This window comes from Apostichopus japonicus, chromosome 11 (genome assembly GCF_037975245.1).
Source record: "Apostichopus japonicus isolate 1M-3 chromosome 11, ASM3797524v1, whole genome shotgun sequence".
In the NCBI taxonomy this organism is placed as follows: domain Eukaryota; kingdom Metazoa; phylum Echinodermata; class Holothuroidea; order Aspidochirotida; family Stichopodidae; genus Apostichopus; species Apostichopus japonicus.
In genome coordinates, this window is record NC_092571.1 from 25,019,526 (window position 1) to 25,045,168 (window position 25,643).

The 25,643-nt window shown below is 37.4% G+C and overlaps 3 protein-coding genes across 7 annotated transcripts in view; 1 reads left to right on the forward strand and 2 right to left on the reverse strand.

Annotated features, from left to right (window-relative positions):
- Positions 1-6,227, forward strand: part of LOC139975645 (uncharacterized) — a 31,410-nt gene extending 25,183 nt beyond the window's left edge. For all 5 annotated transcript variants that reach the window (XM_071983728.1, XM_071983727.1, XM_071983730.1 and 2 more), the window contains 4 exons: positions 1,001-1,123; positions 1,636-1,720; positions 2,120-2,269; positions 3,648-6,227. In XM_071983728.1, coding sequence (XP_071839829.1) covers positions 1,001-1,123; positions 1,636-1,720; positions 2,120-2,269; positions 3,648-3,787 — 498 coding nt within the window. In that variant the 3' untranslated portion in view covers positions 3,788-6,227. The remainder of the gene's footprint in view (positions 1-1,000; positions 1,124-1,635; positions 1,721-2,119; positions 2,270-3,647) is intronic.
- A 1,159-nt stretch (positions 6,228-7,386) lies between these two features.
- On the reverse strand, positions 7,387-15,900 carry LOC139976435 (snaclec rhodocetin subunit alpha-like). The gene is made up of 5 exons (XM_071985159.1): positions 15,141-15,900; positions 13,408-13,512; positions 11,915-12,175; positions 10,373-10,501; positions 7,387-9,917 (listed from the first exon to the last, which is right to left on the reverse strand). The coding sequence occupies exons 1-5, from the start codon at positions 15,250-15,252 to the stop codon at positions 9,784-9,786; spliced, it is 741 nt and encodes a 246-aa protein (XP_071841260.1). The 5' UTR covers positions 15,253-15,900; the 3' UTR covers positions 7,387-9,783.
- A 635-nt stretch (positions 15,901-16,535) lies between these two features.
- LOC139975935 (uncharacterized) lies at positions 16,536-21,627 on the reverse strand. The gene is made up of 5 exons (XM_071984231.1): positions 21,242-21,627; positions 20,454-20,597; positions 19,663-19,815; positions 19,138-19,198; positions 16,536-18,387 (listed from the first exon to the last, which is right to left on the reverse strand). The coding sequence occupies exons 1-5, from the start codon at positions 21,422-21,424 to the stop codon at positions 18,074-18,076; spliced, it is 855 nt and encodes a 284-aa protein (XP_071840332.1). The 5' UTR covers positions 21,425-21,627; the 3' UTR covers positions 16,536-18,073.
- Positions 21,628-25,643: the final 4,016 nt, after the last annotated feature.

The following is a 25,643-nucleotide window of genomic DNA, read 5'->3' on the forward strand; positions in this document are numbered from 1 at the left end:
ACACTTCTTGGTCTTGCCTGCCGTGAATATATTAAATCTGTGTAAAAGTAAGTTGGCCTGACGTTTCAATCCTAGCAGAAATCTTTTTCAGAGGCTAAATGACAAGTAACAGTAACAGAAGGGATAAAAACATGCACAGAATACAGACAGGTTAATGAGCACGGTGAACACAAAGAGATAGATGTAAGGGGATTAGTAGACAAGGGATGGAGAGAAGAAAGGCTCTCTAGTGGATAAGCAGTTTACTAACAGTTTTATTATATATAATATATTAAATAGTAAGCCTGGTGTCATAAAGTAAACTGAAACAATCAACAACAAAAATAAGTTCCGTATTCTGTTCTTAAATTCTTTTTGTTTCATTGATGGTTCATTTGTAAGTAAATTCTCTTATTAATAGTTTCTCAACAGTTATACAAATGGAATATCTTTCCAAATTAATATTCATGATACACTGGTATATGATATCATGTTAGTTATCATCAGCTAAACGATCAGTGGCTTAATCCAAACAGTGGGCTTTATACACAGTTCTTTTTTTAATTTGCTTGATCTATTAAAAATCATGGTGAATTTGATGCAAAAATATGAATTTATGATTGTATATTGAGGTTTCTATAAAAAGTACAGACTTCAACATCAAGTTCAATTGTGTTTCCTGTTGAATTCAAGAATCAAAGAAAATATTTCAACTTGTAAATATACAGGCAATACAAACATCAATATCACAGGCTAATCTGTACTGTGACCTGGCTTTAATATCAGCAGGGAATTTTGCAAAAAATATTGAAAAACTCCACTATTGTGAACCTATACATTGCCATTTTGACTTTTTAACAATGACCACAATTCTTGCAAAAGGTAGAATGCATTGGTTCGCTCAAGATATCACCATAGTTACAGCAGGCTTTGATTTTTATGCAGATGCAATATACTGCTTCATTATTGGATGTATTTATCAAACAAGAATTATATTGACTTTGCTGACTTTTGTTCACAGATTCCACAAAGACAGATGAAGCACAAACGAATAGAAAAGTCAATATCTTCCTTTCAGAATGGCTTGTTGAAGTTGTTACAAAGACAGCCCACGCAGCATAGGAAAGCTTTTGATTTCATTGAGGTGAGACCAGGACTTTCCTTTGGAAGCCAATTTGGTAAAAATTGGACTATAAATAGACCCATGATTAGACCCAGGACTAATGGTCGGCCAAAACATTTTCTTGAAGGGTTCCACAAATTGGAAAGGAAAGAAAACTGTCAGTATTTGTCTTGAAAAAAAAAAAACTGGCCAAATCTTGAGCAAAAGTTGCAAAATAAAAAACCATTTTGCAACTTAAATTGCATGGGTATCATTTCTGTCTTTTTTGGCTTTCCTGTGAATTGTCTTACTCTGTTGACTGCCAATCCAGAAAATGATTATTGGCTGAAACCGAAGAAGATTAAATAGGGCTAAATCTTGATTTGGTTGTAGTAATTATAAAGCACTTTCACAATGCTGTCCACAGTTTTTTATTTCATTTTTCAGAAGTCAAGTTTATTCAATTCTCAGACCAAGTGTGATTGTCATTATGGAGTGTTTGTGAGAGCTAAAGTTTAACTATTAAAATCTGTTTTGTTTTTCATTCTTTGTAGAATTCAGTCAAAGAGGAAGTGAAGAGTACTAAAGAATTCATTCAAGCACTGGTCTTGGCTGTTCTTATGTCCACAGCTGTTGAGGGTTTGTATTTTGTTTAATTAAGCATTTTGTGAAGAAAAGCATAGTTACGTTGCTACCTTGCCTGTAGGGCCTTGAACAGTAGCACAATATATCTTCTTTTAAGTCTATTAAATACTCAACAGACTTATACACTAGTTTTCATGTTCAGGAATGCCATATTGGTTTGACTAAGACCCATATCATATGCCAAATGTTGCAATCTTTCACAAGCGATCATAAATTTGGCCCTGGTTTAGCCAAAGTACATAAATTCACATAATATACATTATACAATATATATATATATATATACACACACATATATATACATATTATATGTATATATATATATATATATATATATATATATATGTTACGTTTCAATTTACAATGCACATTAACTATACGTTCTTCCTGTAGGTGACGTTGGACCCTACACTAAATGTCAACGAGAACTACTTAAGAGAAGATCTGCTCTGTTGCGAGCATTTGTCAGGAAAGATGAAGCATTGCAGATGCAGGCAGTGCAAGTAGCCCAGGCATTTTCTGCTAGTGTTGGAAATCCACCAAGTAAAAAACCTTGTTTAGTTAAATTCCTATTTTTGAATTTCTTTGAAAGCAGCTTTTTGAGTAGATTTTGATCCTAATTTTTTTCGATGCTGTTTTATATTAAGATCTCATATCAAAAGATCTCATTTAGCTTGACTGGTTAAGATTTATTTCAAATAGAGGATTAAAAGTCCACATATTTTGGGAGAAATTTTGAAAGTTTCGGAGGTTTGAAACAAGTTTTTTTAAAATACTTACTCATGAACATTTCCTTGATGGAAATATCTAGGAGAGTGTCTTTGTTTGATCAATTACAAATCATATTTTGAGTAACAATTAGTAGGTTTGAGCTCAACTCAAAAACGTTGCTTTAAAATAGTATTGTATTGTGGTAGAATAAAAAAATTAAAAAAATATTGCTACAAAATGTCAGCATAGACAGGGATGTGCCCACGCTGGGCACTGGGCCGCCCCGCCCAGCACTAAAAATTACCACCCAGCACTGTCTTAAAAATTGTGAATCCCGCCCAGCACTAATTTTCATCTAAAATCCCACCATTCCTAACAATATATTCAACATAAATTGGGCCTAGCCTATGCCAAAATCATACAGACTAATAATGCATCAGTTACACATGAGAGAAACATTACTTACGGCTCTCAATCGGTACCTTGTAAAATATCTATGAAACAAACTAATAACTTTTACCAGGTACGTAATATATTTCACTAAAAAAAAAGGGGACACCCCCTCCCCCTTAGACCCCTCCCCCAGGATGGCGATCAGTATACCCCGGCACTCAGGAAAACCTGGGCACATCCCTGATAGATATTTTGAAATGTAACTTAGTCTTCATGATGGAGGTGAAAAGTTACTGCAGCTAGGCGGCTTAATTTATGAAAATAAGGTATTTGTCAACAACATTGACATCATCATGGTAGATAAAGGGAAGATTGTTAATTTTCTATGTGATTTCCTAAATGTTAACTTTTGTCCATATTTTGATGGAGTTGAAACTATCACAAAATTCAGAAGTGCCCATTTTGTTTACATAAAAAATGTCCTCTCCAATCTATTTTTTGATGTGATTTCCTAAATGTTAACTTATGTCCATATATTAATAGAGTTGAAACCATCACACATTTCCAGTTCCCACCACAAATTTCAGAAGTGCCCATTTTGTTTATATAAAAAATATACTCTCCAACTTGAGGTGTTCCGTCTCATAGCAATGTGATTTGGCAGGTTGCTTCCTTACGACAAATGTACATGTCCAACTGTCCTTTGAAGTTTGTTCCCTCCCTCCCTCCCTCCCCCCTTCCCCACTTTTTAGATTTCAAAAATAACATACAGGCTATTATGCACCCCTTTTTCATTTTCTTCTTTTTCATTTTTCAGAATTTCTCAGAACGATGTTTGAAGTATTTTACGATGAAGATGTTGTTTCAGAAGAGATTTTTTATACCTGGTTGGACAGTGAAGAAACCTGTGCTACAAGTAAATTAGCTGCCAGCAACTTCTTCAACAGCTTAGGTTAATATTGATAAATATTTATGATAGTTTAAATATTGAGGCATATGAAATTTGCAGATCAACAGTTTATTTTTATATTGAATATATATGAGAAAGTTTCTGGGGAAACAAAAACATTCTGGGGAAACAAAACTTTGTAGAACAAGGGAATCTTGACCGGTTTTCTCTTATTTGTGGAGTACGAGGGGGTGTCTTAACAAATAGTTAATTGTACAATTAGGATGATTCTTGATATGTAAAGTTGTTAGATATTTGGGAAGTATGTGTCACAGCTGTGAGAGAGTGTTTCAATGTCATGCCTCACAACCATTAGGTTCCTGGTTCAGAAACCTTACCGTGGTAGCAGATTCTATTGACCCGTTCAAAACTGCGGCTATACCAGTGAGTGTTGTTGAGCAGAGCCTAGAACCGTGGATCTGGTGTTACTGGGTTGTGAATAGGAATTGAGTTCTATCACTGGTTTCAAAACAACTTTGATTGTTAATGCAGCACTGCAGTGATGATAAATATGGTGTTTACTTCATGCCCCTCCCTCCTCCCTCCCTACCCTCAGTTTATGTGCATTTATAGTTATCTATATATATATATATATATTAATAAGTGCGTAAATATATTTGAAACGGCAATAAGTTTTCCGAACAGTGCAAAAGCTGTCAAACCCAGGCTTACGCTCCATATGCCATATTAAAGGCATTGAAGACTCGCCCCAAACCGCATGCGGCCATCTGAAAAGTTAACTTTCTGTTGCTTGCAAGTGACATTTTGTTTGTGTCGCTACAAAATGCAGACAGTAATGAAACGTGATACCTTGTTATCTTTAGCTGGACCAGACATGTCCATCGCTGTATCGTTTATACGCTGTGCTGTGGGTATTGACCGCAGCTGTATGTACTGACTGTACACTAGTGTCTAATTACAGATGGTAGCAAGCTGTGCGTGTATTTTCTGGGATCGATGGTGGTGTTTAACACTTCTGTTACACTTCATTTGAAACTAGGTAGAATTACCGGCATTAGACGTTTCTTTTTGCGCGAGTCTTCACGCCCTTTAACCAAATGGGCTATATATAAATATTTATATATGGATATATTTAAACTGCCTCGAAGCCAAGCAACTTACCAGCTATGTGGAAAAGTAATCATAGTTATCCAATTTAAGAGGATGGATTTCATTTAGGTGTTATTGTAAGAATTCTAAAAGAGACTTGTTCATGTTTTTTAAATCTGTTAATAGCTAAAGTTACATTCGGATGTGGTATCATGTTTTAAAGTCTATTTTTCATGCCCTTCCCTTTTTTTTGTGCAATAGAAAGAGTTTTACTTAGTTAAGATCTAAAGCAATGTGTGTACATTGTTATCTGTACAAAAGAAGTGGCAACCATCTTGTGCATATATTGAAACACTCTTAAAATTATCACTTTTGGTTTCTTGCTTGAAGCAAAGGAAACCTATGCAGTCAGGTTGGTATGTGTGTACGTGTGCGTTTGTTTTCTATCTGACCGAGGACTTGAACAAAAGAATTCCAGGTCCTCGGTTGTGATTTCTAAAGAATCACCACGTCCTCTGAAGAATTCTATTGTATGGGGTATTGTTAAGGTTAGGGTACGTGGATTTGAACAATGGAAAAAACAATGGAGTCCTCGTTTGGAATGAAATACAAACATGCGTGTGTGTCTGTGTGTGTGCGTGTGTCTGTGACGCTTGCTTGGGTCCGTGATAACTCAACAACAAAGTGATGGGATATTTGTCATACTTGCTATGTGGATAAAGTACACTGAGAAGGTGTGCCCTAATGAGTTATGAATATTAATGCGGTTATGGGGTCAAACATAAAAAGCTTTACTTTGTATACAGTTGTTAGTTAAGAGCTGGTTCATGTAGGTGCAACTTTTATGGGACTATCTGGGCCCCCAAAAATACCAGGCCCTTTTTTGGGCTGAGTGGGCCTAAAATTTATTTCCACTGCAAATGGGTAATGTTTAGTACCAATTGGGCCCATATTTTCTTTACATTGCAAAAACTCTGTAACCTTGAGTCAGATTGTAGCCAAACTTGGTATGGATGGGTCAAAACGTTTGTCTATGGGTGTATCAGTGTGTGTGTGTGTCCAAGTTTGGGTCAGAAACTCCTCTTAAACAGCCTGGCCGATTTTCGTCAAACTTGGTGGGTAGGTAACCCAAGGTGAACCTTTGTGTCTAGCAAACCCCCTGAACCAAAGGTCCAATTAAGTTTAGTTTTGTTTTTTGCTATAACTCCAAAGGGAAACATTGAATTGACATTGAATCTTCACAGGTATAATGTAAAATGTCAAGTACTACGAAAATATATGGTTGCCATGGGAACTGAGGTCAAAGGACACATTATCTTAGGTCAAATGTATAATTTGGTGTAGTTTTGCTGGCAATGAGATATGCAACTCCTTGGATTTCCCCTTGTTTTACTTTTACTCAGTAATTAGGCCCTTTTGTTAAATGAAATTTGAACTGTAATATCTTTAAAAAAGATTTATTTTTCAATGAAGATGGAGAGATCTTCCTATTTGTTATGATTCAAATGTTATATCTTGCCATAAAATCTGACAAATAGGCTGATGTTTTAAGATTTAAGAAACAACGAGTTCATTCATTTCATTCGGGTGGAAACCGCTAGAATGTTATCTTTACGTCATCTCAGTTTGAGTAATGCTTGGTAAAATCGTTAACATTAAAAATGCAAATAGCTGCTTTATTAATTTTTCTTTACCGAAAATTTGTATACTGTGAAAAAAATGTTCAATACAAAGAGCAAATATCAAACTAATACAGTAACACATATTATGTATTTCTTCCAATTCGTTCGTTCGTACGTTCCTTCGGTTCAACGATTCATTCAATTAATACAACCAATACACAAGATATTATATTTAGAAGCGTTGTTGGGCGAACCCACTCCTTTGATCCCACCCCCTCTTCCAAACAGACCTTTGACCTTACTTGAAATGTCACGTGTAATAGAATATAATATATATAATAATTAAAACATATCATGTAAATACCTCCACAGTATGAGAGGAAACATTGGACGTTTATTTAGCGCAACTTCCATCGTGGTCATAAAAATAAACACATCCACGGGTACGATGAGCATGCAACGTTCTATCAAAATATGTGGTTACCTTGGTAACTGGAGTCAAGGGCAACGCCACTGGGAAACATTGAATTAACATGCAACTATGATCACAGATATAATCGAAGAAATTTGAAAACGCCGAAGCTTCTAGATTCATGACTATTGTTCTTTTACACAAAAGCTGGAAATCAGTGGGAACGCGCGCGATACGATTTCTAAGGCAGCACGTTCGTATACATTAATATGATAAAGCCAGAAATATTGAATAGACGTGGAACGTTCAAATGTAGTAAGTATGATCAAGTGGTAAAAGGACATATTGTTCGCGTCTGTGCGGAGTTCATGAATGAGCGGTGTCAAGTTTGAACATGTCTGTTATTATGTAGCCAATAAGCATATATTCCTTAAAGGTGGTCGATATGAGATAGGCCTATATGCAACTCCGTGGATTGCCCTCTTCAGGGGCGTAGCGAAGTTTTTTTTTGTTGGGGGGGGGGTGTGGAGAATTTGATTTGCCGACGGATCTGGAAGTGGTGACTGAAATGGGGGAGGGGTCTAAGGGGAGGGGGTCTACCCCTCCCCTTTAGAAAATTTTTAGTTTTGAAACGTCCTTAGATGCAATCTGGTGTATATTTTAAGTCAAATTTGATTTGCCGACGGATCTGGAATTGGTGACTGAAATGGGGGAGGGGTCTAAGGGGAGGGGGTGTCCCCCTCCCCTTTGGAAAATTTTTAGTTTTGAAACGTCCTTAGATGCAATCTGGTGCATATTTTAAGTCAAATTTGATTTGCCGACGGATCTGGAAGTGGTGACTGAAATGGGGGAGGGGTCTAAGGGTAGGGGGTTGTCACGAACGACTTTATTCATTGTACGTGTATTCAGTATATGCTGGTCAGGGTGATAAGTAGGTCACACGTCGTGACTGACAACTTGTGCGTTTTTTCTGGAAGCGACGAGAAATGATGGCGCTATTCGGTATTAGCGAGTACAAATTTCCAGAACATACGGGAAGTAATTTTTAGCAGGTGACCGGATATGGTCGACCAGTGAACGATGCACTATCAGTCGTATCTTCGAGACATGGATGATTCTCGATGTTATTTCGTCAGGATTCCTGGAAAAGAACTTTCGGGAGATCTAACCTCGGCTATATAAGAAGAGATATTTTCGGTGATTTAGAGTTTAGTTTTCCGATCTATTGTGAAAGAAATTCATCTGAGATAAAAAATTAATTATCGAGGGGACGGACGGAGGAACCGGTGGACTGTTTGTTTATTAGATTGGTGCGTCGTTTAACCGGGACAGGCGTGACTTCGGCAGAGTTTTTCGGAGTTCATCCAGGAGGAAGCCATCCTTGGGATACAAACGTTGAGTCGAATTGGACCAGCGGGGAACGGTTTTGCTCCTGACCAAGTCACGGGATACCAGCCTACGAGGGAGAATCCCGACATCGTTGTTGGTGACGCAAGGAGGTCAGAACAGCTACGAAAGGAACCGAGAGCCGGCACGCGCCGCGTAAGATAAGTTAAGTAATCTTTTAAAAAATTAACGGCCGTACAATATTGTAAAATCTGTCTGTATCATTCCAAATTTCTAGTACCAATAATCCCTGTACAAATCAGTAGAGATCGTATCATTGTAAATATATCGTTTTTGTTAACTTTCAGAAACATCTCAGTAGTCTTTTGGTCCTTTGAGTTTACTTCCCTGAATCTATCTAAAATTTTATTTTTATCGGCCAAAGGAAAAACCCGGGGTCGCAACAGAGGGGGCGCTAGAAGGTGCCATTTTGTTTTATCCCGCGGAAGTTGTGACAGGGGTCTACCCCTCCCCTTTGGAAAATTTTTAGTTTTGAAACGTCGTTAGATGCAATCTGGTGCATATTTTAAGTCAAATTTGGCACGGAAGAAGCTCCCGTTCTCCTTTTCTCTATTCAGCTTTCCTTCTTTCTTCCCCTTCCGCTCTCTTCACCTTTTCTCCTTTTGCCGACAGACCCAAAATTTGCCGACAGCGACCAAATTATTGGGGGGGGGGTGACACCCCCCACACCCCCCCCCCCCCCGCTCGCTACGCCCCTGGCCCTCTTGATGTAAAATTGTAGTTGATTACAATCGTTATGTACGGCGCAGTCATAAATATAACTACGTCACAGTATGACTTTAAAAAGAGTTAAACGTATTTCATACTTACTAAACTTGTCACGTATTTAATACAAATTCCTCTGTTGAACATTTTTTGAATGGAACTCTTTGGATTGCTATAACAAATATCTTTAATCAAAGAAAGTTGGTATTTATTAAGATTTTCAAATCTCATAGAACTAAAACAACACGCATAGCCGTCTTGACAAATCACTGAATATACTTATCAGTTAAACTCGAAATACCACCCTACCTCCCCGACCCACTTTCTCCTACCCCTAGGTTCACCAAGCTCCCCTAACGCCAGATAAAAATCTCGATATGGTATGGGGGCGCCCTCAGTTATGTCTGGTGTCATTAATAATCGGCTCTTTGACCGAAAAAAGAAAACATCCAACTCTATACATTTATAAGATCTGCACGAAACAGCTATAATACATACAAACACGTGGGATACATGTTAATATTCGGTATCCGTAGTGACATCGTTTTAATTTGGGAGGGGGGGGGGGCAATTGGTTCTCTTTTTCATCACATATTTAATCTTCTTTTTAAATCAAATATTCTGCTTGATTGTAATAACGATGTCATCTCGACATTCCTGAATGGTGTTTCTGCTCTGCTAATCGAATTATCTCTGTGAGACATTAACGGTTGAAAATTACTTGTTCATTTTGTACGGTAGGCCTCTCTGTTCAAGGGCAATTCTTTGAGGTGATGGGGATAGCCTATACTTATAACACAGTACTTGATCAGATAAGACTCGGCATCTCACAGATACACCCGTAAAAGCTATCCAGGCACTTTGCATTGTACCATTCGGTAGTGTTGACAAGAATAGCCCCACACCCTGCATAGAAGTCCAAATCTGCTGCCTCGGGGTGTCCTGTGTAATGAAAACAAAGAGAGACCTAATTAAACATACCAACACATTTTGTACGCATACTTTGTGTTCCTTGAGGGACAAAACGGTCGTTCTTTATAACTTATAATATGAACGGTATATTTTATATCATTTCATAATGATGAAAATTATATTTTTGGAGTACACGTTTTATGAATAAATATATATATATATGAATAAATATATATATATATATGAATAAATATATATATATGAATAAATATATATATATATGAATAATATATATATATATATATATATATATATATATATATATATATATATATATATATATATATATATATATATATATATATATATATATATATATATATATATATGGTCAAAGCGATTAATTAAACGTTGACTTTATAGTATCGAATATAGTATCAAGACTGATTTGACTAACTTAACAACCGCGCATGAATTTATCTCACCAGGGAGCCAATAGGTCCAATTCATTGTTGCTGGCTGGTGATTCCATTCCCATCCGACTGTTTTCTTAAGGCCTATCCATATGAAATTGGCGGTGTAATTCTTAACCTTTATTTCGTCGCCAAGGTTATCTGTGAGTTATTAAAAAAAAAGATTGTTAGATACAGAGTATAGGTGAATTCTTATCTTAAATTATCATTATTATACGCTGATCATGTGTAAACCCAAGGATATTTAGTCACATACTTGGTGGGGAAGGGGGAGTGGGAGGGTGGAGTAACATAATTTTAACGTTACCATGTCCCAGTTTGTTGATGTGTTGTAGACAGGCGCCTAGAAAATAGAGGCTTACATAGACAACAATGCGCATCTTATACCCCTAGAAATCAGACCGGCTCAGTTACAGTTTATATCAGATACCATTTGTTTTCGACAAATCCAAACAAAAGTGATATTTTACTCACGATTTGGTTACGTTTCAGCCTATATAGGAGGTTACTTTCAAGCTGCAACCAGTTCAAGTAGCCTACGTAACTAAAGCACAACCCTTTTTACGATATTAAGAGAACAAACTTTTTTTTCTATTTACATACAATCTCAATGCATTTAACTAACAGTCCTGTTGGTAGAACACTCATTTATACTCACTTCGTTGGTCGTATAAAAGTACTATATCATATATTGCCCGTAACTAGAGTTCGTGTTTCCATTGGGGGTGGGGGTGGGTAAACACTGTGGCTGACGTATATCATAGGGTGGGGTCTATGGGAAGGAGATCTCTTCTCCCCGTTGAGAAACTATTATTTTGGTAGGGGAACTTAGATGCAAAGTGGTCCAAAATTTCTTTAATTTAAGTTACAAAGAAGAAAATAATCCCGTCATTCGGAACGGACGCAACGAATCCCGGTTTGACATGACTAACGAGAGGTTAGTCAGACGAAAGAGAGGAAATGGGAAAGTGAAAGTGAGGAGGGAGGAGGGAGGAGGGAGGAGGGAGGAGGGAGGAGGGAGGAGGGAGGAGGGAGGAGGGAGGAGGGAGGAGGGAGGAGGGAGGAGGGAGGAGGGAGGAGGGAGGAGGGAGGAGGGAGGAGGGAGGAGGGAGGAGGGAGGAGGGAGGAGGGAGGAGGGAGGAGGGAGGAGGGAGGAGGGAGGAGGGAGGAGGGAGGAGGGAGGAGGGAGGAGGGAGGAGGGAGGAGGGAGGAGGGAGGAGGGAGGAGGGAGGAGGGAGGAGGGAGGAGGGAGGAGGGAGGAGGGAGGAGGGAGGAGGGAGGAGGGAGGAGGGAGGAGGGAGGAGGGAGGAGGGAGGAGGGAGGAGGGAGGAGGGAGGAGGGAGGAGGGAGTCTAAGACAGGGGCTATCGGAAGGTCCCCTGTTAACTGACTGTGCAGCTGTGCAGGTCAGGCCATATCGTGTCTCGTCGTGCAATCCAGTGTACTATTATCCTACGATGTAAATGTTAGGTAATTCATAATGTAATGTGACATTCAAATAATGCATGACACTACAATAAAACATAACTTCTTGTTATATATGCAAAATACTTACAACTGATGAAATGTTGTTCAGGTTCGTTGTCAATGGAAACCAAGTAAGAATTCTCTTGGGTATCTTTGCAATATGCCTCACATTGATGCCAGTTGCTGGAGGTATTTAAGAAGAAGAGATAGCAGTCCCCAGTGGTATTAAAGAATATCCATCCCTCTGGACATATGAGGATCGCTTCAGTAGTTGACACGACGGTTCTGGAAACGTCTGAATCCAACGTGGAAACCAAGGATGGCTTCATAGTTGAGTCGATGTTTGAATCTATGGTTGAATCGATGGATGAACGTGAAGTAACGTCTTAATTGAACCCATTGGTGGTACTACTCATTTGGGCAACTCGAGTTACTGTCAGGGATGTGTAGTAATTTTCAACTTTAAAGTTAGGCTAACTATTAAGGCTAACATATATGTAACACACTACATTCAGCAAACAACTGCCTTTCTCATTAAAATAAGAGAAACCTCTGAGGAAATGGACCACCTATATACGTACATTTTTAGATTGTTTTTTCTTTCTCTTTTTGTCAAGCCGCCCAAGGGTTAAATGGGTACCAGTGAGGTAACTTGTCATTGGGCACAGTATATAACTGCAGCCGACTGGAGGGATTGTCTCTGACACAGGTTATCGTATGACCATTGGTAATATAACGTCTGTAAAGCGCTTTAAAACCTATCACTGGTATAAAGCGCTATATAAAAATCGAATATTACTATTAAGATTATGTGAAATGCTTTATATATATTCTCGAACTTGGTTTATTACGCCCAGATACGAAGAGCTTTGTGAATGATTATATAAAATGAAATATATATATATATGAAAATTTGCACTACGGTCATTGTTGGTAAAGAATAAAAAGGAAAAGCTTTTCAGCTATGAATGTCGAACAATTGGTATAAATGCATATAATCGACCTGGTAGGCAGCTATATTACTAGGCTTAGAATCCTCATATGCATGTAGTATGTAGGAGAGAAGCTTATAAATTATACTTCACGTCGGATGGAACATTTTTGTTGCTCATTTTGGATTCTGCTCTTGGTTTTGATGTTGGAAGATCATTTCAGAAGGAAAACCGTGAATTTTTCCTCAATGGAAATAATAAACCTTATTTCCAACCCACGACGGCTCAAATGGTAGGTTTCATTGGCTTCTAACAGCACCAACTTTATACATTCGACCATATGGATCCACCACTCATATAATTGAAAAAAAAGTGAGAAAAGTTAAAGGGGATGTATAAACTAACTAACTTTTAACTAACCATCCAAAACTGAGTCATGCTTACCTCAGGTAGTCAAAGAACGGACAGAGCAGAAAGAAGAGGATGGTCACCCCCCCCCCCCACCCCACCACTGCCTTATCGCACGCCACTTACGCCATTTCTATGAAGTGTTGTCAGCGCTCCGTAGTTCCTACATTAATCACAACGGCTATGTGATAACGTTGATTATTTCTTATATTATAAATCCGATTCAACAAAATTCATTTACCTCCACAGTTTGGTTTCTTCAGCCGCATCATACCGTTGGGAAAATCGCAAGGACCAAGCTGACTTGGATAATCGTTACTGTACTCATAGCAGTCGTCACCTATGGCTACGGGAAGAGAACGACGTATTATTTAAACAAAACCAAAGTCTGTATACAAGAAATTGCAATCGAGGTATAGGTGTGGACTATTTGCCCTGCATTTAGTCCAATCTAAGACGCCGTTTATGCTAACCGCCCCCTCCTCAACCCCTTTTATGAAATTTTACTGGCACACCCCCCCCCCCCCCCCTAAGAGATGGCACGTCTTGCTTGGGATTGTTCACGGTGACCCGTAACTACGTGCATCTTATACCTTGTGGAGGATCCGGAAGCTCATGAAGGGTCGTACTTTTTCATACTTCTGTAAGGGATACTGAAATTATACGTGCGTCTATGTAATCCTATGAAATAACAGCTTGTTACGGTTTAGTAAAGATTCACTTTAATATTAATATTAAGTTTCTAGCAAAATAATCCGTAGTAAAGCTTAGTGTTACTTCGTCGGTCTAAGGTGATATACATTAACCCTGTATGGCACTATGATCTCTAAGATATATAGAAAAGGGGCAGTGTCAGTCGCAGATCAAAGCTTGAGTGTCAGGGGTCTACACCCAATTCAATACAACACAAAAAGAAGTTATACTAGGACAGCATTACGTCTTGACATAATGACTTATATAATACATAATCTAACTATGCTGCAGAATGCACTATCTGACGGTATTTTTTTCGAGGGGAAGGGGTACTCCAGATCCCCTTCAACGAAAACAATGCCACACCCCTTCTATATAGAATACCGGATTTCCTGTAATCCACTGAGATTGGGCTTCATACAGGAACAGCTTAGAATCAATTCAGAAGTATTTGTTGCATTGACATGAACAGCTGCCCAAACATTAACAGCGTTATATACGGGTAGTCAGTTTACAAGTGTTCAATTACAATTGTAAAGAGCCTCTAAAAAGGTGTAATGTCGATTCTATAAAAGGAAAGGTATAGGCCTACCCAAGAAGGAAGGTGCATTGTTGTTTTAATAAGCGTACGTACTTATATTAATTCAATGCATATATGTTAACATGGTGTTAACAATGTAAACACGTAAACAAAAATTTAGAGTCTACTCTTAGCAGATTAGAGAGAGTCGAATCGAATCACTGTTTAGACGAGCAAAAGTCACTCTTATATCAAAGAGTGGATTCATGTCAATTTAGCCGGTGATGAGTGCTATCACACAAATAGGAGTGAACGTTTATGGAATTCACTCTAAGAGGAAGGCTGCATTCACTCAGGCGGAGTGTATAGCCTAGTGGTTAACGCCGGGTCTCCCAGTCATGAGATCCCCGGTTCGATTCCCCGCCGACAGCAAGGTGTGTCGTCTGGCAAGGGTGTTGTTCAATAACAACTTCCCGACATGGACGTTAAATGGATGTGTGCCGAGAGATTGGCTTCGGTCAGCTTGCGAGTCTATAAGCCTCCATGGCTTCTTTCGCGAGTTCCTGCTTGCGGGAAGATCACATATACATACATACTCATCATTCACTCAATGGTCACCGTGAACACTCTAGAAGAGAGTGAATTCTGAGAAGACGACTGCAACATATGTAAACACTCTCAAACTGTGAACTCTTACTTTTTTCTTTTTCTTTTTGAATTAAGAGATTGTTTTTTTTTTCTTCTAAAAAGGAGATACTTACCGAATGCAAAAAGGACAGGAAGGTAAAACCAAGTGCTCCTCAAAGTCATAATTTTCTGATTTATATTATTCGTAACGTTTTGTAACTTCGCAACAGCGTCTTTTCGGTACATAACGTAAAATGAATTGATTAGCTTTCTACTCAAGTATTTCACCGGCGAAGGTAGAAATTAATTAACTCCGATTTCCGTTTAAAATAGAACAAAAGAAAATTTCTTTCACAATAAATATCCAAATAATCGATTATTGATAGGACTAGGATTATCAGAAGTAGGCTAAGTTGTTGTTTGAAATTCATGTAGGAAAGAACGAATGCATAGAGAATCCATATCGGAATATCTCGATTTATTTGCAGCTACGATGTACCTAATGCATCTGTTATGCATAAAAGAAAACTAGAGTAAGACTTCAATTTCTGTAAAAAGTCAAGTACCTAGTAGTTGTTAAATTATCTTGCACATGTATGTCACAGAACGACAAAGGCTGACTGTAACTTTTAACCAACATTTGTTTCATTTTGATGGTCAAATTATAATTTGACCATCAAAATGAAACAACAGCAGTGACATTAGAGGCTAAGACGGTGTAACTACTCGATGACGAATTAAGGCAAAAGTATGAAAAAGTGCCAGTGTAACATTGGCTGCCATATCATAATAGAGCGAATGAATTCTGCTGTTTAGATTGAGAAGTACTGAAACTTAATGACTCGCAGGTCCCCAGTCTCAGAGCTCGTTGCGGTCATTGCTGCAAAAATTGTTCCTTTTTTAAACTGAAGGGAAAAAAGGAACACTTTTGATCCTTGCGTATACTACTTACATCTTAGCACAAACCTATAGTGTATAGGCTACATGTATATCTACACACAGACCTATTGTGTAGGCTACATGTATCTACTGTACACACAAACCTATAGTGTATGCTACAGGTATCTACACACAAACCTATAGTGTAGGTTGCATGTATCTACACACAACCTACAATGTAGGCTACAGGTATCTACACACAAACCTATATAGTGTAGGCAATATGTATCTACCCACAAACCTAAATTGTAGGCTACAGGTATCTACACACAATCCTATAGTGTGGGCTACATACAAACCTGTGTGTATTCAACAAGTCACTAACAGTCATGCATGTTGAGTAAGTTTATTATTCGTATAGGTCTTTTGAATGATATATCTGTTTAAAGACAGTTTCGCTTAAAAACTTCAGAAAAGAAAAAAACTCATAATGAAATTGCTAAGCGAAGGACTTTATAACATACAATAGAGCAATATGAAATCCCTGAATTTCAATGAAGTTCTTTAAATTTTCTTTTAAATATTCTTATAAAAAGAAATAAGATAACTCATGCTACAAAAAACTATTATTTTCCTTTCATGTACACGTTTCACTTTTTTTGCTGGCTATATCTTTATTCTTGATTTAAAAAAGTCATTTTATATCAATATATTCTCATTATTGATCGCTTGAGAATATCAATATCTTTTCAAAAGTTGTTTCTTACATTGTCTGCTTTAGGTCTTATTGCGTTTCCATCCAAACTCTAAATCAAAAATATTTCAGAAAACGTAGCCACACAAGCTTGCATATAGGATTGTACTGTACAACTCTTTCGACAAAACATGTCATTTAAACAGCAAATAAAATTGAAATTTACAGTTTTAGAGGTTAACTTTGTCCAACCATACTGACTTCATTTCATTACGAGAAAGTAAAACATTTCAGTCGCATTTATTTACTTCTTAAGAATTGGTCGACTGAATAACTTTCGTTGATATTTCATCATAATTTCATGAAAAGCAATGCATGCACTTTTTCATATAGCTATTTTGAATTTCGAGACTTTGCTGAGTTAACCTAGGTTAAAAGTCTTCAAGTTTCCCCTGAGACAAATTTGATAATTACGCTAGCTATTTTAGCCCAGCTGTTACGTACATGTTTTTTCCATTAAAATTCTAAATAACGTAATAAATTGTTATTTTTTACTAATTGTTTAATGATGATTAGGAGCTAATATAAACTAGCGAGCGAAAGAAATTTGTTGACGTCTTATTTAATTGCGATCGGAGAACCATATGATTGAACTTATCTAGGAAGAACAGTAATGAACTGAATGAAAACTACATATAATACTTCTAACTACTTATTTCTCTGCTTTTTTGTTGACTTATTTTTTATTTCGTAGAGAACACGTTGATTTTCTTAATAATACATTTATATGTATGTGTGCAAAAAGTACTCCATATTTGTCAATTATATTATTTTATATTATTATTAGGATGGGTGATTATTGTTATTTAAGGATTGGTTCAGGTGTTTGACATGTCTATTGTGTATGAAAGAGCACAAAAAGACAAAAAGAACAGTGGCGAAACTACCATGATAGCAGGCTCTGTTAAGGAGATATGACACTTTGAAGATATCAAAATTTCTTAGAAAATTACTGGTGTAGAAAGACTAACTGTGAGGGTGTGATGTCACATCCTCACTTCCTTGACATGTGTGAATATATTTCTTTAAAATTATTTACATTTTTTAACACATTTGAAAATAATATAATCAAAAATTCTTCAGATGTTTAATCTCAAATACTTCCTTTGACAAATATGAGATCTCCTGACATATCTTTTGGTTGAAAGTCATGAAATCTAACAAAATATTTAGAGCAAAAAACAAAGACTTTTCAGGAATGTGAGGCAGTGATATCACAGCTAATCAGATTTCACCAGTTTCTACACAATCTGATAAAACTTTACACTTCAATATCTTTTTAACCGAAAAAGATATTTGAATTTTTTTTTCACCATTGTGTTTCTTTTATTGTCCTCTTTCATATAACATAAACATGTATGACAACTGAATCAATCCTTTAAAGTCCTTTACCTTGCTACGCTTTATTGATTACAATATGGAAAAAAATAGTATTTATGAGAAACCCACTTCTGGACACATAATTGCATCAACTATTGGATTGTTCTTTCTGTAATCTCTGACATGTCTGGCACATTCTTCAATTCCTTGTTCTGTCAGAAAATTTTCCAGTGTTGAGATGTTTGCAGGAGATATCATTGAAGTTTGGGTCAACTTGTCCAACAAAAGTCTCCCTGGTGTTCTGTGTTTCTGGATGTTAGATATAGCCTCGTCGTGTAAATGGAAGATGGTTGCTAGTTGAGTGCATTGGTCCGCATTAAGATCTTGTGATAGGTTATGTTTGAGGTGTGAGAAAGCTCTTTGCATTGCTGGAAATTTAAACAAAGTAGAAAAATTGTTATTCAGAATTTTGAAAAAGAAAGAATATAATACAATTTGTGTCGTGTTTAACGTTTCTTGGACATCTTGTCTCACTTCTTTCTGGAAACAGATGTAGTGAAGTTAAATATTTAATCAGTTTGTATACTGCTACAGTAAGTATACTGTTCATGTCATATGACACATGTTACCGTGTTAGGAACACAAAGTAGTAATTACTGATGCATCGTTGCGGGACATGAACAGTAGTTGCTGTACCAACCATTTAGTGCGAGTTCGTTAATACGCGATTCTAAAATGAAGTCGTATCTAGTCGTTTTATGCTATAAGTAGGTATATGGGTATACCTGAACATGACCTTTGTTCGTTCTCGGCATCACGAATTGACGTAACTTAAAGAGTGATGTGAACTGGATTCAAGCGGTACCGTACGTACCGTACTCTTTACTTCATCTCGTATGCAATCTCATCTTCATAAACTCCTTGTCCGGTCGCGCAGTTCTTTGTCTTACATGGGGAACAAGTTAACAGCTTTGCAAATGTTACAGTGTCACCTGTAACACATGTTACCGTGTTAAGAACACAAAGTAGTAATGACCGATGCACGGTTGTGGGACGTGAACAGTAGTTACTGTACCAGCTATGAGTATTGGCTGGCACATTCTGTATGAATGATATTCCTGATACATTCAGACTAATACTTCCATGTACTTACATCTGCTTTAAAGTAAGCTACTTACTTTCAGGCAGTACGCGTTGGAATGGAGATGTGGCTTGATCTTTACGTAATAAGTTTCCAATCTGTTGAAGAAAAGTGTGACAACGAACTCCCGGAGATTTCTCTGTAAACTCCTTTTAAAATCTCGATGATGCTTGACACTTGTTCGAGTGAGTAAATTTGATCAACTTTTCCACTTGTAAATTTACTGTAGTAATTAGGTTTTTTCTCTCTGTGAACATTTTGAAGAATAGCTTAAATATTGATCTTTACGGAATGTATTGTAAATCTTATACTATATTGCGTCCGATAGCTTGTCAAGCTTGTATCAGAAATTGGAAAAATGCGTAAAAAAGGAAATTTGAAATTATCTCGGAGAATTGTTGCATAAAATATATCATGGATTTGTTCAAAGAATGTGCAAGATAGGAGTTATACAGTTAGAACTATTCTCAAAACATAATCGAAAGTGAATTTTGAAGGCTCGCGTCAAATTCATATAGAATTATCACATAGTAATGATAGAAATTGACAGAAATCAAATTACCTTCAGTTCGATATTGATTTGAAACAGAACCTTATTTGTCGTTGCATATCTTGCATCAATCTCTAGATTAACGGTGTCTTTCATGCCTTTGTTCTGCAGATGGAATACAACCTTGTGCCTGTTCCGTAACCAAAGTGTAGACAGTGCGACTTCCTTTTAAGAGAGTGAAGAAATAAGACTTTCTATCATATTTAGGAAGTCACGCATTTTGCACGAGCTTCAAAGAGAAAACAGAGGACCAGAACTTACTGGCATTCATAAATAATAATAATAATAACAATAATAATAACAACAACAATAAATAGTAATAATATAGCAATAATAACAGTAATAGTAACTACTGCAATGGATAATAACAATAATAACAACAATAATAATAACATAAAAAATAATAACAACAATAATGCAGGGGCTTATGGATTACAAATTAAACACTTTAGAAGTCATTTCAGATGGGAAAACCGTACATTGCTCCTGGATGAAACCCCAGCCTTCCATGACTCGTCCGGGGTTCGAACCCCGGTTAAATGTTACCAGTTGTGACATTTATACGAAGGACGATACTTTCCCCGTCTCCAAGCTATAAACAAAACGTTATAAGCGTCGAAATGGCATATATACTTGAAATGGAGGGGGCAATGACCCGGAGAGGGTTAATAAGGCGGAGTGCAAAAATGTTTCACCAGTCGTGGTAACCTAGATAGATCAGAAGGCGTATGCATATGAGACAAAGGTAAGAGGGGTCAAAATAAAGTAAATACATTGTTATCCGTAGATAAATAAAACCTAACCACTTTTCTGGGATATGGGCTACACCTGGACGAACTGCTGGTAATACTGAAAGGTAAAGACGAATCCATAGATTTGAGTTGGACAGAAACAGGATGATGAAGTTGAATGCCCTTTCGATGGTAAATTTCTTCATTGATAAGACTCTATGAGATAAAGGAAACAAAATGTGATTACTTTCACAATAATCTTTACTTATTTCATAGAACCGGTAAGATATTTTGGATGATATCAATAAATTTCTCACGATGTATTCAGTCTGCACATTGACTTAAGGAAAACATTTGTACACTTGTTTTTCATTCAGCAATTTACAACCCAGACGACTGTCCTTTTCTTTCTGTGTGAATGTATACACATCATTTATAAAATACTGGAAGTGCAACTTATTTACAGACTAAAGGTACACTGCACTTTGTTGACACAGGGATTTTATCAGTGCTTACACTCTTCTTGATGTAATGTCAGTGACCTTTGACCACATTCCAACCTGATTGCACTATAATTGTAATATCAGATGCAATATCCAAATTTTATAACAAAAAAAAAACACACCTTTCTGAGATCTGGAATCTCTTATTTCCGTGATATGTTTATATTTTCTTTAAATTATTCATGGTTCTTTCATCTCGGGTCAAATCCAGTTAAGAACCGCATTCAATATCAGCTCCACTCCAAACTACCAAACGCCCCTGCCCATTGCTGCTTTTCACTGAAAAGAATACTTTACATTTCTCTGAAATTCACCTCTATTATATGAAGATGATATAATATCGTCACATGTACTTACTTGATGCTCTAATTCATGATCATTATGGATCCAGAGACGAATTATCAAGTCGTCTCCCAGATTAGTAATTCTGTTAACAATGGGTACCACTCGTACTCGTTTTATCAGCTTCGATTTGTGAGGGATATGGAGACCAATGAGGCAAGGTTTCTGAGATTCTACTTCAAAGTGTAGACTCTTCATCGTGCAACGTAATAGTTTCTCCTCTAAAGTCCACTGGACAGATTGATCTAAAAAAAAAAAAAAACTTCAAATGACGTGGTCGAAATAAAAGGAGATATCGCGATCAGATTATTACGAACTTTGTTTTGAACCACATCAGGGTATTGCCCTTGCAATATTTCACTAGATCCTGCCAAAACCCAACCGTTGCAAAATAACACTAGATTCATCGCTGGAAAGGTAACGTCAGAGTTTTCTTCGGTTTAATATATACGGTCGCAGTCTTCATAATGCTAAACAGGACCGTCGAACTGATTTCAATGGTTAAAACACGTTAGGATTAACTTTGTATTGCATCATACTATATAGTATTCATTGTATTTGTGCCGTAGAACATTTGAAATACATTGAGGTCAATAGATTTTAGTTACATTTCTGCAATTTCCTTGCCTGAAGATGTATTACTAATCAAAAGCTAGGAATTGAGAAGTTAATATCCTCTCCAGGGCATTGACACGATGAAAGCATCCATACCTTTCAACTGCATGAAGCCTATAGTACTCACCTTATGTATGATAATAATAATAATAATCTAGATAAGCAAGAAAGCTGTCTTGAAACGTAAATATAATCAATAACTGCCAATTGGATGGAAATTTGTATGACACGAACCATTTTTAAATCTTAAAATAACAGTAAGCCTTTCATAGTGGAATGTGTAGTTCATAGTAGGCCTATATCAAAATTAATGTAGTTCTCTGAATTCATCCTTCTTACCTGCCCAGTTAGATAAGTGAAATGGGGATTTATTTTCTTCAAACTGAAAGGAGTCAACCTTAGTCTGGTATGGAATTAAAAGGTTTTCATTGGTGCTATGCAGTTCTACGCACATCAATCCCTTTTGTAGGTTAGTGACATCGTACATGTTGATAATGTTGCGAGATTTCGATGTTGCGAAGTTCAATAGGGTCATCCCGGGAGTTTCAAGCAAAGAGACACAACGTAACATATTAGTTTCTGCCGGTGGTAGGCGAAATAAAGAAGCTAATCGCAGAGTGCTGCCAAGAGTTAGTTCTTCAGCAACACCAACCATCAGTCTGCCATATGCAGCTGAAATAAATATGAAAATATAGAAATAATACATGAACATCATAATGCACCCATTGAAGGGAGATTATAATAATGCACTGGCAACTAAAAACGGGGTTGCTCCATCTCCATACAAACCTTGTCGTCTACGTAAACAGAACGCATAGCATAGTTGCTACTTAGAGAGATATTCCGGTAGCTGAAATTCATTCCTAACAAAATTGATGGAACGATTCCGCATTGATGAGTTAAAACCACATTCAAATAGCACACTGAATCGTGGAGATAGAAATGATTAAATTTTGTTGAAGTTTGAACAATTCGTATCTGGCAAGAGCAAAGCAAATGATGACGTGATAGCAATAATTGAGCTGAAAAGTTGTTGTTTTCGTTTTTAAAAGGTGTGAAGACTCGCGCAAAAAGAAACGTCTAATGCCGGTAATTTGACCTAGTTTCGAATGAGGTGTAACAGAAGTGTTAAACACTACCATCGATCCCAGAAAATACACACTCAGTTTGCTACCATCTGCTATTAGACACTAGTGTACAGTCAGTACATACAGCTGCGGTCAATACCCACAGCACAGTATACACACGATACAGCGATGGACATCTCAGGTCCAGCTAAAGATAACAATTAAGGTATCACGTTTCATTACTGTCTGCATTCTGTAGCGACACGAACAAAACGTCACTTGTAAGCAACAGAAAGTTAACTTTTTCAGATGGGAAATCTGAGAAATTGCAGACTTGAGACCTATATTTTAGGGCTAGGTATTCGCAGCATAAACCACTCGGGAAGTGCCGTTTCCGGCCATCTGGTGGTTTGAAAACAACCCAAAATTTTCTTGTACGCTCCGCGCCAACCGATGGTGGCGCTCCGCTTAGATAGTCTCCACACATTAGCCCCCCCCCCCCCAATAATTTTTCCTTTCCGCCGCGCCTGTCTTTCTCAAGGCAAGACTCTAGCGATGTCTGGAGATTGTCAATACTAAAGATATCACTCTAAGAAAGAAAAGAATGATATGAACCATGCAGTGGCGGCGCCAGGAATTTTTAGTTGGGGAGGCTAAGGGGGGCTGAGCCAATTTTTTTGGTGGCTTACAAGATTGAGTGATCGCCGTCCTGGGGGAGGGGTATAAGGGGAGGGGTTGCCCCCTCCCCTGTTGAAATTTTTCCCAATCCTGGAAAGGCCTACATGCAAAATGGTGGCATTTAGCGAGGCTTTTGTCACCTGAAAATTTGTCCAAAAATATGCATTTTTTTGTAACTTTAGTCAAATTAGAATGGAAGATACCAATTCACAGTTTTCGTATCACTAAAATATTACCTGCTGTGAAAGATCCAATTCCTTTGCTCAATTATTATATCGCGCTCTCTGACACAACACCTGTTTTAGTCGGTATACACGCTGTTTGTGAAACGCACACGACATTGCCGTATGAGAACAAAATTCATCAAAATTTCCATTGACCATTGTAGCACTGCGTTATGGCTGACAAAATTTGGGTAGGCTTTATTGTTTCAATGAGTTTTTTTTTGGCCTATTTCAGTTGGGGGGGCTAATGGGGGGCTGACTACTTCAGTGGGGGCTAAAGCCCCCCAAGCCCCCCCCCCCTTGGCGCCGCCACTGGAACCATGTCAGTAGAAGTATAGTTATTGAACCCAGAACATGGTAATGTAAGTGAAAATCCTTTCTGTAGGCAGAAACATATACGTATGAGCCCAGACCCACTTTTATGCCATAGGCTATCGTATAGAAGATGGGACTGAGAAGGTGACTGGTATCATTAACATTAAATTGATATATATATAGTTGTCAGGGCTCAACTGTACTGTGTTGACATTATGTGTTTGTGAATACAGATTAAGTACACACACCTATTGCTTGAAAGTCCTCGGAATCAAAGGTTTGAAATCAACAGCAGGTTGTTGGTTAGGTGCGGCCCAGTCAATTGTTCACTCCTCATATCTGGCCCATTCATTCAATAAGGTTGCCCACCCCTGATCTAAAGCATTCAAACTAAAATGCAACAATGATGCATCGTGGTTTCGATGACGTAATTAGCTGCACCTTCCCACGAATCTGATGTCAGAAGTTTCCCTTCTTGATATATCATGCTTACAAGGTTTCTACAGATTGCGATGTTTAATTGACATGAAATGACCATTGAAATCGGTCCACTTAAACAATACCTAATATGGTATATGCCATATATGAAGTTCATCCATTATACGATTTTTTGTTGTTGCTGTGTTAAATGGGTTTTTAGACTGAGCTCTCATGGCCTGTTGCCTTCAGCAAGGAATCAATAAAAAGTGGGGTTAAAAATGGGGAGACTTTCGCCTATGATGACGAGTGACCTTTGAACTCTAATAAAAAATATAAAAAAAACCCAACAGGGTTCATTGATTCAAAATTGGGCATCCACATATGACATTTGTGATTCATCTAACATTCCCTTCTTAGGGAATGGTTTACAAGCTTTCTCAAACTTTGATTACAGATCTTTGACCTTTAATATAAATAACATGGATAAACATGAGGCATCAACATTTTAAATGATTCATCCATTCTTCAGATATCCCGTTTACAAAGTTTTCATACTTTGATCTTTGCTGACTTCTGACCACTTCTACAGGGTCCATCTTATCAGTATGGGGCTTTCCCATACTAAATATGAGATTCATCAAGTTTCCATTCCTAAGATACCCTTTTTCGTTTTCAGACTTTGACCTTTGACCACGTCTACAAACTAGGGTTCATCTAATCAATATTGTGGATCCCTACTAGCCTTCGTTAAAGCATATTGGCCTATTTTTCTTTGCCAAAGGCGCTGGGTCCATCCTTACTATTCAACACGCTATGAGCTATTGTTCCTGTGATTGCGTCTCTGTGTGATTCATTCCTCCTGTGAATGGGCAGAGTGAATGTAGAATGGGGAGGAAAATGTAATAGCCGTAACATTTTCCTATTTTCATGTAGCGAGACTCGATCGCGTCGCTGAGCAGACCCAGCAGTGTAGATCCCCATACGCAATATGAGATTCATCTAAGCTTCATTTCTGTGTCTGCCCCCACATATGAACACCTAGATATCCACACTTCATTATCATAATATACCATCATAAAAAAGACAAAAACATTTCAA